At 51.9% G+C, this 19,375-nt stretch overlaps 1 protein-coding gene across 4 annotated transcripts in view; it reads left to right on the top strand.

The window, feature by feature from the left end:
- SKAP1 (src kinase associated phosphoprotein 1) overlaps positions 1-19,178 on the top strand; it is a 232,077-nt gene extending 212,899 nt beyond the window's left edge. For 2 of the 4 annotated variants that reach the window (XM_005301890.4, XM_042844521.2), the window contains exons 11-13: positions 539-651; positions 17,831-17,940; positions 18,801-19,178. In XM_005301890.4, the coding sequence (XP_005301947.2) occupies positions 539-651; positions 17,831-17,932 (215 nt within the window). In that variant the 3' untranslated portion in view covers positions 17,933-17,940; positions 18,801-19,178. Of the gene's footprint in view, positions 1-538; positions 652-9,757; positions 12,672-17,830; positions 17,941-18,800 lie in introns of those variants that run through there. The other 2 variants (XM_065577994.1, XM_065577993.1) reach the window with 1 other exon arrangement.
- Positions 19,179-19,375: the final 197 nt, after the last annotated feature.

The raw sequence follows: 19,375 nt of genomic DNA, 5'->3' as shown, positions 1-19,375 counted from the left end.
TAAAAAGGAAACATTGGGGAAAACCATTCGATTTTTCAGTTCAGTTTTTAGTAAATATTTTTGGGCTTAAGTATCGGGGGGTCGCCGTGTTAGTCTGAATCCCCAAAAACAACGAGGAGTCCGGTGGCACCTTAAAGACTAACAGATTTATTTGGGCATCAGCGTTCGTGGGTAAAAAACCCACTTCTGCAGATGCCACATGAGAAGTGGGTTTTTTTACCCACGGAAGCTTATCCCCAAATAAATCTGTTAGCCTTTAAGGTGCCACCGGACTCCTCGTTATTTTTGGGCTTGTCTTTTCAAAAACCTTTTTGGTTCAAAAATAATGTTTTTGAACCCACTTTTCTTTTTTTCTTTCCATGTTTAGTGAAACTGGAAAATTTCACCTTTTTTAATAAAACAAATTTTTCAAAATTTCCAACAAGCAATACTGGAACTCTTCCAGCTGTTCTCGTTGGGGCTCACTGCTGAATGGGTTCTTAGTGGCCACTAGAAACCAATCCCCTCTGGTAATTGTCCACTGTTCTGACCTCTCTAGGCCTCCGCACAAGAGATTATGCAAACTACTACCAAGGCATGTGGGACTGCAGCAGCAATCAGCCGGATGAGCTGTCTTTCCAGCGTGGGGATCTCATCTACATCCTGAGCAAGGTAGGCGACAGTTACACCGCTCCAAAGCTAGGCGGATTCATGGCCTCTGAGCTTAATGGGCCAGATGTGGAAGTCACATCGGCGTCTAGATGTTTACATGCCCCTACCCCAGCACTGCAATATCTGAATGCCCGTCAGCGGCAGCAACAAGACAGCATGAGCAGCGATGTGAAATGACTGCAGCCCAGCCTTCCCCCTGTGCCTCGCAGCCAGGAGAATGAGTCATGGAAGGACTTGGGCTGACACCTGGAAGGGAGCCCAGGTTGTTGCTGGCTGGTAGCACAAAGAGAGATTGATGTGTCCAGGTTTCTCTAGGCGCTGCGACTTGCTAAGAGCTTGTGGGACTGAATCCAGGGTAGATTCAGACCCGGATGGTGCTTCCTGGCCAACCGTATTCTGCAATGCTCTGAGAAAGCAGGAGGGTGGGCATGCATAGTAATGATCCTTTGCCCTTCTGTAGTGCCTCCTGTCTGCACATTGCAGACGCGAGTGAATTAAACCTCACAATCCCCCTCTGAAGTAAGTCAGTACCATCATCCCCATTTCACAGGTGGGGAAACTGAGGCACGGAGCATGGCCGTTTCCTCAGCAAGTCAGTAGCACGTCGGGGAAGGGAACCCAGGAGTCCTGGCTCCCAGGCCCGTGCTCGAATCACGGGACAACTGTCCCTCCCACGGCTGGGAGGAGAGCCCAGTTCCGACTCCCCGCCCCTCCCCCGTTTGGCTCGTACTGTTCTGTAATGCTTCCTCCCCTGTCCCAGGCGTAAGCGCCTGGTATTTAAAATGCCCCCGGGCAAGATGTCTCTCCATAATGGAGTCTGTGTGTGGTGGTGCTCCAGAATTGCAGGGGTAATTGAGTTGCTCAGCCAGGTGTGCACAGGCCTTTCTTTGTCAGGCGCATGCAGGTAAATAAATTAACTGTGTGCATTGTACTGAACGTGCCCGTGGGGGAAGGGGGATGGAGTCAGGCTCCTGTCTAAGGCGGGGAGCGGGGTTGTAAGCGACCTCTCTGCTTCTTCCTGTTCAGAAGAGGCCCGGAAGTGGCTGCGGGATGGGCACCAGCTACGGTGGTAGGCCGGGTCCGGTTCATAGTGACCCTGGAGCGTGCGAAGAGCATGGCTCTCTCACCCTCTGATGAACAGCTTAAGGGGCGTTTTGTGTGTACAGCGCCTAGCACAGCGGGGCCTGGTCTGTGATTTGGACTCATGACTCAGGCAGGGTGCTCCCAGCCCCTTCCCTGGATCTCACATCACTCAAGCACCAGTTTCCGGCAGTGTTAAGTTTGTCACTTCCAAAAGGCTTCCTCGGCCAGGAATGAGAACATCCTCTCTTGGCTCCGCCAACAGGTTGCCGTCCTGGCCCACGGAGCCTTCCCCATCGGGCCTGGATGGGTCGGCGGGGGTTTTTTGGTCCAATTGCCCAGCACGTGAGTCTATCCCGGGAGGTTCTGCTGACCCGAGCCCCCGCACTCCACCGGTGAAATCTGCAAACCAGGCCCTCTGTGACTAATGGGGCAAAACCCAGATGTGCCAGGCTTTGCTCTGGTGCTGTTCATCGGGCCTAGCCAGCTCTGAAAGGGAGGCGCAGCTCCAGGGCTGTGGTTGCAAGACCGGGGAAAACTCCCTCTTCCAATGGGAATCCTGAACCCGTGTCACGCTACTGGACCCTGCCTGTGGGCCCGATCCTGGAAGGAGCCGGGCTCGGCCTGCCAGCTCCCATTGGGAGTTTAGGGTGCTCAGTTTGGCCCATTTTCTTTTTTTTAATAGTTACGCCGGCTGGGTGGTTTTTATAGGGAGGTGCAGTCTGAGCACAGGAACTCCTGTTTCCATCTCCCGTCTGCCACTGATTCTCTCTGTGGGCCCTGGGCCAAGCCATCCTGCTGGTTACGTCTCACTCTCCCCTTCTGTACAATGAGATGACCCTTGCCTATTGCCGGGCAGCTGTGACGGGGGGTGGACTCACCACTGTGTGTAAAGTTCTCGAAAGGGGACGAGCGCCACTCAGTCCAGGATGTCAAGTATCAGAGGGGTAGCCGTGTTAGTCTGAATCTGTAAAAAGCAACAGAGGGTCCTGTGGCACCTTTAAGACTAACAGAAGTATTGGGAGCATAAGCTTTCGTGGGTAAGAACCTCACTTCTTCAGATGCAAGTTATCCAAGCAAAGGATCTGAATTGCCCTGGGTATTAACAACTGGCTATTTCCTATGGTGGAAATGCGAGTGATCTGATATCCCGGTGATGGGCGCCGTCTAAGAAGCAGAATGCAGAGTGCAGGAGGGGAGCTCCGTGTGGGAGTTGCTGGCCGCTTGTTTCTCCCTCTCGTTGCCCCAGGAACTGGTTGTGCATAACCTCGTCCGGGCTGATCTGGAGACGACTCAGGAGTTCACGTGGAGCCCTGACTCTAAGCCAGAGGAATTCGCCCAGGGTCTCGCCCGGATGAGCATAAGGACCCAGTGGAACACCGAGATCCTAGAGGAACCTATGGAGTTCCCTTCTTAGCTCTGCCCCCGTTTTTGAGAACCCCCTTTTGACTTTCCGCTTCTAGGAGACCTCGGTTTTAACAGGGTTAGCTGGAGGCTTTAATTCCATTGTGGGCTGCTCTATGCTGGGTCTGACCCACCGTTTTGCTGACGAGCAAGCGGAGACGCAGCGAGCGGAAGTGACATGCCCACGGTCGTGCTGGGCGCGCAAGCCAGACGGCCGGAGTTTTGACCTCGCCTAGACCCCGGGGTGCATGGGGAGCGAAAGAGTCAGGGTCCTGACTCTCGGCCTGGTGCTCTGCCCCCCGGCCTCTCTTCTATGGACTCTGTTTGGGGATCGGCCTCTGCCGCCCTCCGCCCGCCCCCATGCCCCAGCGCAGGGAATGCAGCTCGGAGCCACGGCGGGGTTTTAACTCTCTTCGGTGGCTCCAGATTGTGACTCTTCCGCTGACTTCCTCACACGTAACCAATTGGTCCTGAGAGCCTCCCTCTCGTAAATTACTTCTCTCGACGGATGCTCGCGACCACAGCAGAATCCGAGTCGGAATTAAGCAGGGGAGAGCGGGGACGGGCGGGGAGAAAAAAGGTGTTTGAGAAGCCTGTTCATTCAGCTGCGTTTTAATTTCCTTTTCAATCTTGTCCCAATTAATTCCCCAGAATTAATCTCATCGAAGCAAACTCCGTTTTAGTGGTGCGGTCGCTCTGTCTGAACATGAAATAGTAGCTAATATAAAAATCCATCTGGTGTGTTTGAAACACATGCTGGCTGCTGCTTGGGTCCTGTCTGACATTTCGAGCATCGACAGCGGGGGGGAAAGTGATTTGGGGGTTAGCGGACATCGGTAGCTGACTAGCACGCTCAATCTTAGCTCTGGAGCGCAGGGCACCGGGGCAGGACGGCTCTGATCGAGTTTCCAGGAGGGGGTGTAGAAACTGGGTCCCCACTGAGCACACACACAAAGGGGTAGCGTAGTCTAGGGATTAGGGCAAGAGACTGTAACTCAGGGAATCGGGATTATATTCCCTGCTCTGGCAAGTGACTCACTAAGTGTCCCTGGGCAAGTCACTTTGCCTTTCTGGGCCTTCGTTTCTGGATCTGCAAATTGGGGCTGTTGCTACCTCCTCGCCTTCCAGCAGGGGTGGTGAGGCTTGATTCATTAACATGTGCCTGGTGCTTTGAGTTCCTTGGTTGGAAGGCACTAAAGCGGGCGAGGGGCATTGCTATTGTTGTGTTTTCTCTGCTCCCGACCACATGTCTAATTATCTGTACAGTCTGTCGTGGCCGTAAGTAACCTGAAGCAGCAAGGTGAGCCGCTAAGCAGATCAGTGTGTCAGGTCCCTTCCCTCTGAATTCAGCAGAAGCACGCGCACCCCTTAGAAAGGAAATGTGCAGAGGCCTGTGGCATGGGGCAGGGAAGCCGGGCCTTCTCTCTGCCGATCCGGGTTCTGCCGAGCTCCAGCTGTTGTCGTGTCGTTGTGCTTGGCAGGAATGCCACCGTCCCCGCATGCCCCTTGGAAGTGGAAGGAGTCCAGCGGCAATGCGCCGGTGCCCGCTAATCCCCAGGACAGGCGTAGCCTGCAGGTGTTCAGATTGCATCGCCTGATCTGCAACAGGAGGGCACCGGCATGGCTCGGCAAGCACCGGGCCTTTTCGCTGCCCGTGCCGGTACTAAAGCTGGCTGTCTTATTGGTACCGCAGGCCAGAGATTTGTTGTTGCACTTCTGGCACCGGGAGTGCTGCAGGGGCCTTCACCGGACCCCCGGTGCTGTGAATATTGCCAGGGCTGGTTCCATTACCGCTTGGAACCTCTCTGGGCTGGTACCAAATCTGCAGCGTCGCTCGGGCCCTGGGCCGTCCCGGTGCCATTGTGCAGCACATCTGGGCCGCGTGACGGGCGAGGTTCCGCTTCCCTACCCTCTTCCCGGCAGCTAAAGGACGCCGGCCCTCTTTCCCCCGGGCCGGGTGATTTGTACGTTATGATAATTATTTGAGCGCTGTGAGACTTCCTATTTTAAGTGGACTTAGTTGGATGTGACACGCAGCCCATAAAACCGGAGAAGTTAATTCTCTCAATTGCTTGAAATGAAAGTGTATTGGGGGGGGGGGATGTTTTTATTCCTTGGACCCCGGAGCGAAAGGAGGCGTTTAGTGACATCTAGTGGCCCTTTTTGTCACTCTCCAGCAACTGTACTTTGTGGGGGTGGGGGCGCGGGGGGAGAAGGGGGGGATCTGAATGGCACAATGAACCTGATTGCTGCTTGTCAAATAGCTATTATCCACCTCTGACCTAACCGGAGGGGAATGGTATCTGCAAATCTCTCCCCCCACCCCGCCCACGTATTTATTGTGGGCTGGGAGGGGGAAGCGGAAAACCGCCCCCGGTCCTGTGTTAACAAGCCGCCGTGCGCCGTGCTGTGATGACGGAGGGCTATGATGGCGATGATGGGGTTTCGCGCCCATTAATAACCCCGATGGGAGGCTATCGAGTGAGGAGGGATGGGGACGGGATTTGGGGTCAGCTGGAAGGCAACGGTCATACACCGGTCAAATTCAGGCGAGGGCTATTCCTCCTCCCCCCCCCCCCCCCCCCCCCCCCCCCCCCCCCAAGACAGGAACCAATCGTCTAGAACAAACCCCTGGCAGCCTCATTCCTCCCAGGTAATTTTTATAAATGAGGGGACACCCATTCCAGAAGAGGACAAAAGGCTGACTCGACCTGCGAGCAGACAGCACAATGGTACATCTATGATGCCCCCGCTGCCCAGCGGCCATTTATTATAAACCCAGAAAGAAAGAAAGAAACCCCCCCGACATTTCCACTTGGGACACGCTGTCCAAATCCCGTTGCATTTGTCCTCCATCAACCCCCCACCTGCCCACCTATCCTGGATCCTAACCTAGGGTCCCGATAGTCTGGCTTTGTCTTAGATAGGCAATATTACCTCCCCATCCCGATTTTTTTTTCCCCCATCATCCTACACAGAGCAGGTATTGGAACAGGGCTAGAGTCCGCTCTCAATTGCAGTGGAGTTGCTGCGGATTTACTCCAGCGTCCGTGAAGAGCAAACAGAGCAGGATCTGGCCTTTACTCTGGAGTGCATTGGTGTAGATTAGATCAGAGTATGTTCTTTGCGGTGATTGCCCCCAGGAGCAAAAATTTCCCTCCTTTCCGTGGAGGTTCGCCTGTGTCGCTGGGAGGAGAAATTCATCCCCGATCTTGGGGTTCCCCTGATATAAGCGAGATCGGAGTGTGTTCTTTGCTATGCATTTACGCCTCTGCAAGGGAGATCAAAATCTTACACACACCAGCCTCCCTTTAAGTCTGAACATGACCATTTTCCAGGAGCGTACCAAAGAATTTACCCAGAACTGTGCAAACTTTAGCAGCGGTCTTGGGTTCATCTTCAGAACCACCAGTGCATTTGCAAACTCCGGCATTTTTTCCCCCTCCTTTTAATATTCAGACCATTTATTTTGTGCTGAATTTTATAACAAATGCTGTTAAAGACTTCATCTTTGACAGAGGTAATAATAAATTCACTGTTTAAAGACAGTAGCTTAATTCCTTATACCCTCCAATACTGCACAGAATAAACTATATTCATCACGGAGTAATTTTTTACCACATAAATCTTTAAAACTAACCGTTGTAGGCTGTTGAGGCTGAAATATTGTGAATTTATTAGATATGCCCATGTAGTATTGGATTCAGAGGTTTCCATTCGAATATATTACAGAGGAAATTTGTGTCTTTAAGTGTGACACTCCTTCCATTTTCTGAAGCCAGTATTATAACCGTCATCTTCTCCCGAGTCAACTCTGCCTTTATTTGACAGAGATTTAATAATAAACCTTTTGCTAATCTGCCAAAGAGGGTGGGGGTGACATTTCATTCAGATGCCCTGTTTAAAATGTGTGGCGAAAAAGCTTTGTTTCTAATGTAACAAATGTCTACAGATTCCCGGTTTTATTTCTTAAAAGGAGGGGGACATTTTATCTGGGGTTGCCAAGACAGAAAAATATTCAAGCAGGGTGTCATTTTCAGACCCATCTTTCTTTGACAATAACTTTCACATGACTCGGCTGTCATTTTTTTTTTCCTCCTGTGAGGGTTGGTTTGTTGTTCTGTTTTGTCGGTTATTCAACAATAAGTTGGACAATGGAAATATTTAGTGTGAAATCCAAATTACACACACACAAAATAGATCATAAACACTTTAAAACGTACATTGATTTGTCAAATAGGCAATGGAGGGAAACCCCCTTTTGAAGTGTCACAAAACTTATTTGTAAATTTCTTTTCTTAATTGTCGCCTGTTGAGCACCTATATTTAAACCTACATTGTTGTTTCCAATGATAGTGTAAAATATCGGTGGAAATCTCTGTTTGTTAGAGAGAGCGCGAGAGAGAATTATAAAACCATATCCCGGTTCATGAGGCGCGGGTAACATTTAAGCCAATTGATGTGGTAACATTTAAAGCAGTGATATTGCAAAATGTCACGTATAGTCTAGTTTCATTAGAGGGAAGTTAATAGATTGATGGCATTGAAACTCCCATTCCCGGGAATAAAATAAGTTTGCCTTTGCCATAACGCCTCTCTATCCATTGCCCAAAAAACTCAGTCGGCTCCGCTCCCCTTGATCACAAATGAAATGTACAAAAACTTCTACTGTACGGTACCAGTAACAAATCAACAGTTTAAAAATTAAAAGCTGTCTATTAACTACTAAACAAAAGAGGCAAAAAAATCCCCTGGCCATCAGTATAATTGTTCAGAGGAGCCCGGGTTGAAAGATAAGAATAAACACACACAATTAATACTCAGCGTAGCCCACTTATGATCAAAAGAATTCTCTCCCCTGTCTGAGAATGCTCGTAAGCCGTGAGTATTTCAGAGTCAGCTTCTAAAGTGTGTTCCCCCCCCCCTTTTTTTTTCCACACTGCTCCATCTGTAAATGAACAAACATCTTGATTTTATAGCCCTTTGCTTTGTAAAACTGAGAAATGGAGGGGTGGGGGATACGCTGGATGCCTAAATAAGACTTTAATTCCAAATTCATTTACGCTATAGCGATGAAGTTGTCACAAACCATAATGCAGTATTTAATTAAAATAACAGAAGTGTATCTAGATATGTCCTGGGGTAGCTATCACCAAATTATAGCCTATGCCATCCGTATTGTATTTATGAACCAGCAGCTTCGAAGGTGCAACTGAGCAGATACAGAAGAGTAAACATTTGCACCATTGTTCTCACAAAAGCTGCCTTTTTCTTGCTTTAGTTCCCCCTCGCACTTTTCCCCTTTTTTGATTCCTCACTAGTTCACCAAGATCATCTTTATTTCAACTGTGTGTGTGTGGGGGGGAGTCTTCCCAGTGTTTTTGATCCCTAACTCCTGGTCTTCAACTATTGACCTCCAAACTCCTGTCGCTCTGAAATCCCCTCCCGTCTGTTGTCATGGAAAGAGTTGTGAGCCCGGTGTCCGAATAGAAAATCTCAGGCAGAACTTGGATGTGGGATTCCAAGAGGGTAGGAAAGGAATACGTTTTTGAAAGCCACTTTCGCATGCGTGCTTTTGTCCCATCTCCTACAGAGGCATAAAATGCACAGACCTGGCAGAATTCAAGTTTTCCTTTTCCTTTTTCACTTATTTTGACAGATAATTGCAATGTTTCTTTTTAAGCACTGTTTTCAGTTTGGGTCGGGTTTTCCCCCCAATTTTCACAGTTACAGGAAATTCTGGGGGAGGTCCGACGGTTATTTAATGACCATAGATGTTGGGATTAAAAAGGTGAAAGGTTTATAACCATTAGCACACCAATTGTCAACATCAGACGTCCAAATAGACAAAGTGAATAGCCTTGAATCAAACTTTAATATGTTCTCATTCGGCCCTTTTTGTATATTTTGTTGGTGCTATTTTTTTCCCATCGGATTGTGTGTGTACGGTGAAATTCACGTTTACCAACATTTACCACTAATAATCTCATCCTTCCAACCCTAACTGCGAAAAGTATCTCCTACGCACTGCTCTCTATCTGTATGTGTGTGCACATACAGACTTGACAAACATCTCTCTTTCCCACACCAACACATTTTCTGGAGTCCCGTTCACCTCCTCGTCTGCAAAATGATGTTTAGCTTAAGGTCCCAAATTAAAAGGAAATAAACGGCCATCATAAAATGACCCTGGGAACTGAGGGAAATGTTCCCATTTGTTACTGGTCTTTGTACTTTTCAGCTGCTCAAACCACATGTGACTAAAACAGGGGCCTTTTCAAGTTCCTGAAAGCTAAACTTCTAGACCCAATTCCCCCTGTAGCATCATTTCTATCTCATTCAGTTTCCCAGTCCCCAGCTTCCTTTATAAATTCTCCATCCCTCTCCCTTCTAGGATCAGTAATTACAGGTAGTGCCTTATCTCCTCTTTTTCTTCCTTTTTTTTCCCCCCACCCAGTCTTATAAGATGATCAGAAGAGTTATGAACCAAACAGAAATAATTGCAGTGACCTTTTGAAAGGAAGGGGCCCTGGGGGTTACCTTATAAAGATATTTTGATAGCACTGATCTTCTAATGGGTGCTTTCTTCTTTTTCCCCACCCTCCCCTTTCCTTTTTTTCAGCCGGGGGAATCTGAAATAAATGGATCCTTTTACACAAACACACACACACACAATTATTTCAAGCCGTCTTCACAGGTCACGCACAAAGTTTAACTCCGGTGACTGCTAATTTTCATCAGGCCCCAGTGTTCGGGACTTTCAAGCGGAATCTAATTGGCGGCAGAACACATTGAGGAAATCGAGTGTGCAGTAAAGCAAATAAAAATCTCTCCCTTTATTATTTTTTTTCCCTCATGGGGAGGGGAGACTAGAAGTGGGGGAAAGGTGGAAGGGGAACCAACCGCTCCTGCCTGGCTTCCCTCCCAACTTTACCGTGAAAGTTACACCTACAGCTAAGAAGTTTGGCCGTGAAAAATGGTCATTTTGTTTCCCCTGCTCAAAGCACGTTATTAAAATGCTAATTTAAAAGAAAAAGGAGTTAAATATCTAGCAATGGTGCCGTCTAATTGCAGCCATAATGAGCTCTCTAAATGTGAGTGCCCCTGACACACGGAGCATAAACAGCCAGCAAACAGATCATTAGTACCCGCGTTCATTTATTCTGGCGACCTTACTATGACCCCACCGAGGGTAGGGTAAAGAGCAGGTGGATCCGGCTGTGACACCCCCCTCGGGGGATCCAGGAAATGAACCTATAAGCAGCTGCCATGGCAACACCTATGTGTGCAGATGATGTAACACCGGCGGGCTGGAGGCTCCACAATTGGGACGCCTTGTCCACCCCGCTCCCCTCCTTTGCCAGCGAGCGGTGCTGAGCGTGCCATTATTCCGCTCTTTGAATGCGCAGAGTAGCTCAAAGGGAGCCCGATTTCTTTTCCCAGCCGGAGGCAGGTTTGGGGTGCGGGGGGGGGGGCTAACGCAGAATGGGACCTCGTGTGCACACGCGTGGCCCCAGCTCCATGAGCCAGGGGCACCAAGCACTTCCGGCAGATGTTGAGTGCCCCCAGTTTCACCCCATTTTCAGAGGGAGGCCAGCCCCCCCCCCGGTGACCACAGGTGAGGGGCCTAAGCTTGCGGGGCACTGAGCTCTCTCTAGGCTTTGGTGGGAAGTCGAAGGAGATAGGCATCTCTCAGGATCAGGCTTCGAGCGAGCCCCCTGCATCCAGCTGCCCCCCACCTGATATGGAAGTGATGGGTGTGTTTTAAAAAAAAAAAAAGTCGATTGTCTCATATTTCGTCTTTCTTCCGCCGTGCACTGTGCATGCATTATGTAAATAAACCTCAGCTCCCCCCAGGTATGGGGAGGGTTGGGATCATTCAAGTTTTACAAGACAGGGGAAACCGAGGCACGCAACTCTGTGCCATAGCCGGGAGTGGAACCCAGACGTCCTGACTCTTAGCTGTAACCACCAGACCGTGCGTCCTCCCAGCACCTGGCTTGGTACCCGAGAGCCCTGACTCCCAGTCCCCGGTGCTTTTCACCGCTCTAGGCGGGCGTTCTCTGCCCAAGGGGTCAGGCCTGCAGGGGCTGGTGGAGTCCACTGCGAGCAGGATTGGGCCCGAACGAAAGCCGGGGCCTGAACGTGAGCGGCCGGGCAGGAGATTAATAAAAACAATTCTTCGGAAATGATTTTCCTCCATCCCAGCCTGTTTGGTTCTAAACAGTCTCACTAATCACCTTCCAGCAAAAGCACAATAACTTTTTTTTTTTTCCAAGGGGCATGGCAAGACTGTCCCTGGAAATTATTTTGAAATAAAAAATAGCCCAAGCAACACCCTGTCTCTCCCCCCCACCATCCCCCTGTTCTTCGGGGGGGCCCCCCCCACCCCGGTGCACTTTAGATGAACCTGTGATATTGTAGCAATGGCCCTTGAAGTGCAGTGGGGAGGTGATTTAGGAGAATATTAAAGGCGATGTGGAGATTTGAAGGCGGCTCTCTCAGGGAGCGCTGGAGAAATACGCAGCACAGATGGGCTAAGCAGATTAAACATTTCCGTCACATTGTTTCCAAATTGTGTTGCTGTGCCTGAGGGTTGGTGCTGCGGTCAGAGCGCGGCAGAATGGTGCAAAGCTGTGAGCCGCGTGCTTTATGGAATAAATATTAATACCGCAGTTTCACATGATCTCACAATCCCATCAGCTTGAAAATGGGGCAGCCGCGGTGGTCTCCAAATTCAGCAGTCCGCCCCCCCCCCCCTTTCTTTTTCCTCTTGCAAATGAATGTACCTCTCCCTCCCTCTTCTTCGGTGTGCACCCCCTGCCTCAATTAAAGAGCTGCTTTGCAAGTCTTTCCTGCATCTAGCTGTCTGTCTGAGCTAGCGGGGGTCCTACACAGCGCCCCGTGTCACGCTCTCCATGGGCCTCCTAAAATAGCGCTCGCTTGCTGATCTGGATTGCGCCTGCACCTGTGTAAATGCAGAGTCACTCCTTTGCTTTCCACAGAGTCACTCTGGATTGACACCATGGTACCGGGGAGCAGTGTTTTACCCTGGCAGACGACACCCCACCCCTGCCGCTTGCATACGCACAGAGACCATGAGCTCATCTGATTCCCAGTCAGGCAATGTCCTTGGGCCTTGTGCACCATCTCTGACTCTGGGCCAAATTCATCTGTGGTGCAAGTCCGGGGCCCGTGCCAGGGATGAACCTAGTTTATTGTGGCAGGCCATCGAAATGGATGGCGTTGCGCAGATGATTTTCTTTTAAGTTACCTGCAAAATCCTGACCTCCTCCTGCAGCCAAAGCTCCCCGGGGGGGAAGTCATTGGGAGTAAGCATGTTATTGCACACACAGCAGTAACAGCATGTGCACGGACCTGGACAGGGGCCAGTCCCTCCCTAAGTTCTGCTGGTGCTGTCCAGCATGAACCAGGCTAAACCCATTCTCCCCAAATGGTGGCTTTGCTCAAGTGGGGATGGCCGCGTTTCATTCGACGCCCTCACTTGCTACTTCCCGTATTTCCTACGCTCCGACCGGCCATCCCTTGGCTTGTCCCATCCGCTTGCGTTCTTAGGCCTGTCCACCTCCCGTCTTGCAGGAACCCATTTAACAAGTTCCTGGCGAGAGCAAATAAATAATCGTTGGGGGCAAATTTAATCATTCATTTTTATTGTGATTTATCTGAAGAGAGGTTGACTAATAAACGAGGAAGGGGGGAGGAGAACAGGATGGTTCGCTGGGAGCCGAAGTATCGTGGAAGCCGCCTCCATACCCAATAAAAATCCCCCATGCTGGGAAAACATAGGTGAGTGCTTCCAAATAGAGGTCTCTGAGCAGTGACTGTGCGTCTTCCACTGGCTTCAAGTTTTGAATTCCCTGAGGGGGGAAGGTAAATTTTAAATTTCAGAGCTAGCTTCAGCTCGGAGCCAGTTTTCTAGATCAACAGATATATAGCTGACCTGGTATAAAACTCCCGGTGTCAGCTGACCCTCTAACAGCACAGGGCATGCCTCACCTATGAATTAGGATCCTCCATTTGACTAACAATAATGTATGACACACACACACTGATAATGGGGCCAAGCAATCATAAACCGATAAGTCCCTGATTGATTGGCTTTTCCTTGGGCATCCATCAAAGCGTCATTGATCTTCTGTGCGAAGGGGGGCTGATGGATTGTGTTCCTGAAGGAGGCACGGGTTGTTTACGAGGACGGGCAGAAAGCGCACGGATGTTGGCCAGGGCCAGAAGCCGGAGTAAATATTGTCGGCTGTGCGTTTGGTAGAAGGAAAGGAAAGGAAACGCGTGTATTTCGGGGGGGGGGGGGCGGAGGAACGCAGTTGCTGTCTTTGCAGCAATGTTAATATCACGCTAGTGTTCCCCTGATGACCCTGCGGCCTAGGAGGGGATGCAGCCCCGGTTTCAGGGTCCAAGCAACGGGCTTGTGGTTAAAAGCACCGGCCTGAGAGACAGGAGATGAAGGTACCGTTCCCTGCCTGTCAAAGAGGGATAACAGCTCTGCCGTTCTCCAGCAACTGTTTCTTGCTACGTATCCATGCAGTACCCAGCACCACAGAGCCGTCCTCTCGCCATACAAATAAGTTCTCTTTCCACGCCAGGAGCAGAAGACCCCGCCAGGGGTGGGACCAGATGTGTGGGGAAGCCCATTAGCCAGGATGGGTAAGGAATGGTGTCCCTAGCCTCTGTTTGTCAGAGGGAGGAGATGGATGGCAGGAGAGAGATCACTGTTAGAAGCAACAGAGGGTCTTGTGGCACCTTTCAGACTAACACGGCTACCCCTCGGATACTTGATCACTGTTAGGTTCACTCCCTCTGGGGCACCTGGCATTGGCCACTGTCGGTAGACAGGATACTGGGCTGGATGGACCTTTGGTCTGACCCAGTACGGCCGTTCTTATGGCTCAATGAACCGGGGGCTTCGTTTTCCTCTTGCCCCCTGGTTCTGGGGCCCTGCAGGGTGGGGATGGGGAACCATTAGCACGCGACCTGGAATTAAATTAACACGGGAGCCTGGAAAACCCCAACAGGTCTTTGCCTGAACTTTCAAAGGCAAAAGCCAGCTCCTCCGCTGCCATCGGTCGTGGAAGCCCCACTGAAGGCAACAAGGCTACGCCGATTTCCAGCCGCTGAGAATCTGGCCCGGCCATCTCGTCTGTTCCCAGGACAGGGCTGGTCATTCCAGGTCACGGCTAAGCTGCCTTGGAAGAGATCACACAAATAGGAAGCAGCGGGGGCGGCTGGAAATTAAAATGCAGCAATCATGTAGCAGGGGGGCTCCAATCTCTTTTTTTCCAGGCTTATGAGGAGAAGCCTGCTGCTTCCCTCCCCCGACACCTACTGGCAGGGCATTTGCAGCCCCGGGGAGGGATTCAAGGCCCTGTGACAGGCGGCTCGCTAAGGAGGGCCGTGATGTTCGCGCGGCCATAAATGGCACCAGGGAACCCACTGGAGGCTGATTCAAACTGTGAAATATTCCCTGTGCTGGTGGCCGGGGCGCATTTTCGGTTATAGAATTGGCTGTTCCTTTTACGGGGGGGGGTGCGTGCGTGTGTGTGTTTGTTCTCCCCTTGCTGCTGGAGATTAGCAGCATAAATCCTTTTACGGCCCCGTGCGCAAACCCGCCGGCTGCCGGTTAGTGGAACGAGCGTCTGTTTCGGGTGCGCTTGTCACTGCCGGTCGCCGGGAGGAAACGCAGAGAGCGCTGGGGCCAGTGGAGTGGGCCGTCCCGCTGGGAGCGGATCTCTGAGTTTGAGGGAGGAGGTCTCAGGGCGGAGAGCAGAACTGGGGCCTCCTGGCGTGCCGAACAGGTGTTTTTTGTTACTTGTGTGCATCGAGCATAACGCAAGGGGTTGGTGGCAGAGTCTCCTCTTGCACTGGGATAAATCAGAAGTGACGTGTAACTCAACGGGGTTAAACTGGTGCAAGTAGAGGAGGATCGGGGCGGGGAGGGGGAGGATGTTGACTCCCTGGGTTGTAAAGCAACCAGGACTCAGTCACTGACCGTGGCCAGGTCACTGCCTCCTCCGTTGCCTCAGTTGCTGCATCTGTACAATGGGGATACACGAGGCTATGCAAAGTGCTTGGAGATCCTCCGGCCAGGTGCACGGTGGTGTTGAGCCACAGGTGCGTATCGCCCTGCAGGGAGTGTGCGTGTCAGACCCCAACAGGCACCTGTTCACTACCTTCTCAAAGCAATGAACGTCCAGATGATTGTCTCAGCTAAATTCTTTCTCCCCACCCACCCACTCCCCGTCCCAATCTGTGCAAGCCCTGCTGGAAGCTGATGAGGTAGATTCCAGGGAAACAGTCCTCCATCGCTCTCCTCCCTTGCCCCGGAAAAACCCAGCTGCTCAGCACCCCCTAAACCCAGGCGTCAGCATCTTAGCAAATTAGCACCTCCAGACGAGAACAGGGTTCACTCGGTGCCGGGCTTTGGCTTGCTGTGCCAGTGCACTCCTCGTTTTAATAGTTTAATAAAAATTAGCATAATTAACAAACATCTGTATGATCCAGAGTGGTGCAATTTGGCACTCGGAAACGAGGACTTAAACATTATTGCCGGGAGTTTAATGTTGTTTTAATTCTTCTTGGCACGGTGCAGTGGAATAAACGTTTGGTGCCGATAGTTCTCGACTGGCTCTCATTTGCATTTTCCTCCCTTTGATTATGAGCAATTGCCAGCGCCCCGGCAATTCATCAAAGCCGAAATGATTTGAAAATACCTCGTGGTGTTCGGGCTGCGGTGGGCAGAGGAGGGCTGGATTGCTCCATTCATGCGTTGGACGACTCGCTGACCCACCGCCCACCCCTTCCAGCCAAAGGTCTCCTGGGTGGGTTAGTTTCCTCCTGCTGTGAGTGCAGATCCCGTTCATTTCCGCACTAAGGCAGCTACTCGTGCAAAGCTTTCTTTGCTCCTGTTTTGCTGCGGGATTTTCCTTCCTGTTTCGAGAGGGTTGCAATGCGCCGGGGGCGGGCGGGTCTTTCATCACTCTGGACCCGGCAGCCTGCAGGTCTGCTTGGCTCAAAGATTCTGCAGCGTCTGCTGCCACACGGCGCCCTGGTGAGCGCATCGCTTGCTGAAGGCAGCCACCCTGACAGGTGTTTGCTCCTGTCTTGCACTCGCAGCTGGGAAGCAGCGTGGTCCGTGGGTTAGCCTGGGGTTGGGGAGGCCGGATTCTGGCTCCACTGAGAGCATCATCTGGCGGGAGGGCTGGGTTCGGTCTCTCATCGTGTGGCCCTACCCCCAACCGTGGCGCTTCCGTGCCTCCGTTTCCCCATCTGTAAAACAGAGACTTAATTCATGCTGTGCAGTGGATCAGCACCAGGGCGTCAGCACCCCAGCCAACCTCTAGCCAACGGGTTTAGGAGGAAACGTTCCATGTGAAAATTTATCCCACGTGGAAACAACCTGCTGCTGCACCTTCCTCTGAAACAGCTGGGGCTGGTGGCTGTCGGTGAAAGCACACCGGAGGAGCTGGGCCATGGGTGTGATCCGGGGGGGGCATTCCTCTGCGTCTATGCACTGCTTATATCCTGCCGACGCCCTGAAAATAGGCCCTACTTGGAATTTAGGGGTTTCCTAGACCTTCTGCTCAGAGGCGCTGACTTTCTGATTTGCCGCGGGGGGAGCTTGACCCCTGCTCCACCCGTAGCCCCCAAGGCCCCACCTCTGCCCCCTCCCCCGAGTGCCCTCTGCCCTCGCTCCGCCCCCCTCTCCCCCCGCGCCTCCTGCATGCCGCTGAACAGATGATCCTCGGCAGGCAGGAGGTGCTGGAGGAAGGGGGAGCAGCGGATCAACTATTTTTTAGAGCACCCACGGAGTCCGCGCCTATGCTTGTGCTGCCCCTCTGTACAAGGGCGAGTGTCACCCTCCTGTTTGCAAAGTGCTGGGAGCTGCTGGCCTGGAGAGCCCAACCTCACTGAATGGCATTCTTAGTTTCTTCTTGATTTATTTCATGCTTCAGGGCTCCAGCCGCTCGCCTGTTGGGGTCAGGAAGGATCGCCTCCTTCCCCATCTATTTTTTGGGAGAGTGGTTCTGTCTCCTTCCTCTGAAGCATCACAGATTGCCCACAGCTGGAGGTGGGACACTGGAGGGGTGGGCCGGGATTCTGGGTTGGCGTTCCCTCTCTCAGGTGCTTGGGTGGTGGGTCTTGCTTGCATGCTCAGGGTCTAACTGATCACCATAGGTGGGGCTGGGAAGAAATTTCCCCCAGGTCAGAGTGGTAGGGATCTTGTGGGAAGAGCGGGGGTTGCCTTCCTCTGCAGCGTATGGGTGTGGGTCACTTGCCAGGATCATGTGGGCATGGTTCACTAATTGGTGCTCTACCAGCGCATTGATGGCACCTCGGTCTCTCCTGTTCCCTGCCTGTGGCACGCGAGAATTTGGGCTCCTGAGGACTTGTAATACTTTGGTCTAATTCTGGCTACTGGCCTTAGTTGGTGATACCTGTGTAAATTTGGCTGGAAGTGATTTGCCCAGGGAATCTGTGGCAGTCAGGAATGGAACCCAGGGGGCCTGTCTAGTGATTTAACAGTAACTCCCATCCTCTCTATCTAAGATCCTAGAATCGTAGGACTTCGAAGGGACCTCGAGACGTCTTCTCAAGGCAGGACTAAGTTATCTAGTCCAGGATGTCCAAGGTTGGGCCCTTTCTTGCTTTGTTTTCTCAGGAGTACAACATGTATGGCTGGTGGATCGGCGAACTGAACAGCGAGGTGGGGATCGTCCCAAAGGAATACCTCACAGCCGCCTACGAACTGGAGGGAAGATGATCCAATGGGTAAGAGGCACAGCCGCTGCTTGGTGATTAACTCTTCACGCTTCTTCAGAGATGGCGCGCGCACACACCCCCTCGCTGATAACAAAACTGTCTTGCCAGGAGGTCTGAGATGTCTCGGCTGGGGCTGGGACAGTCCCGGGGTATGTTTTTAAGCTTTTGTGAAGATGGACATGGAGAAACCTGGGAGAGTTTTGCCTTTGGCTCCATCTTCTGGTCTTCACCTTACACTGGAGCAAAGGAGGCAGGGAGGTGGGAGGAATTAGCCGTTGACCTTCAAGGCGTGAGGGCGGCGGGTTAGAGCCCAGGACTGGAGAATCAAGGGTTCTGCATTCCCCTCCCAGCTTTTCTATGACACTGGGCAGGCGGCTGAAGTGAGTCCAGCTGTGACCATGAGCCAGGGCTTTGCAATGGAAATGTCCCTGACTTGGAGATCCCTGTGCGAAGCGCAGAAAAGGGTCGTTACCTTCGGGTCGGACGGAGCCAACAGCACCCCAGAAGATTGTGTTTCCAGAAAACATTGTCTCTCGGTGGTAGTCATAATAATACTCGGCAGAGCATTGGCTATAGATCACTTTTTCACTTTTCTCAAAGCCCTGTAGAGAGGTGGGGAAACTGAGGCACAGAGCTGGCAGATCACGCGCCAAGTCAGCTCCAGAGCTGGGAATAGAACCCAGGAGTCCTGACGCCCAATCACCTGCGCTAACCAGTGGCCCACACCGCCTCTTGCTGCATCAACTGAAGTCACCTCCTCCCAGGCCGTGAGTCGCTGGGTGTGCACCAGACAGGTTGCTTGTGCCCTGGTCACATCCTTTTTCATCTTCTCCTCGCCAATATTCACTCCTGTATCTCTTTCCTCCTAGACTCCCTGGTGCCTCTCTCCCCGACATACTGGACAGCCGCCCCCACCTTGGGGGTCCTCTCCCCTGCTGCCCCTCGGGCACCTATGGAAACCTTCTCCACCTCCACGTGAAGAGACTCACCTCCCAACACCCACGTGGTTGCTGTTTCACAGAGCATCCCGTTCGTCCCCGAGCCAATTACCAAGCTAACGCACACACCCTTCCAGAGTCTGTAATATCGGCCTCATTCCCCACTTGATTCGGAATGACACGTGGCTTTGTACGTGGCTCTTACCCCAGCTGACGAGACGCCTGAGCAATCGGCCAACGTAGGGGCCACTTTTGTTTTCTTTTGTGAGCCGGGGGGAAGACCCAGAATAAAGAGATTCTCTTTTCGTTCTCATGGTTTCCGGCAGTGTCTCAGCGTCCCTGTAGGCTCAGTCCCTGGCTCGCTCTGCGGCTGGATTCGGCGATCAGGGAGGAGAGACGGGCGTGTGCCAGGAGAGGACACAACGCTGGAACTGGCCTTCCCTCTCCGACCCTGGTAGAGTCCCAGGCCATAAACCAATTCTGGCCCGTGACCAGCCTCTTCTGAT

This window comes from Chrysemys picta, chromosome 24, assembly GCF_011386835.1.
Source record: "Chrysemys picta bellii isolate R12L10 chromosome 24, ASM1138683v2, whole genome shotgun sequence".
In the NCBI taxonomy this organism is placed as follows: domain Eukaryota; kingdom Metazoa; phylum Chordata; order Testudines; family Emydidae; genus Chrysemys; species Chrysemys picta.
The sequence above is the reverse complement of the archived record's forward strand: the minus strand, read 5'-3'. Positions and strand labels throughout refer to the sequence as shown.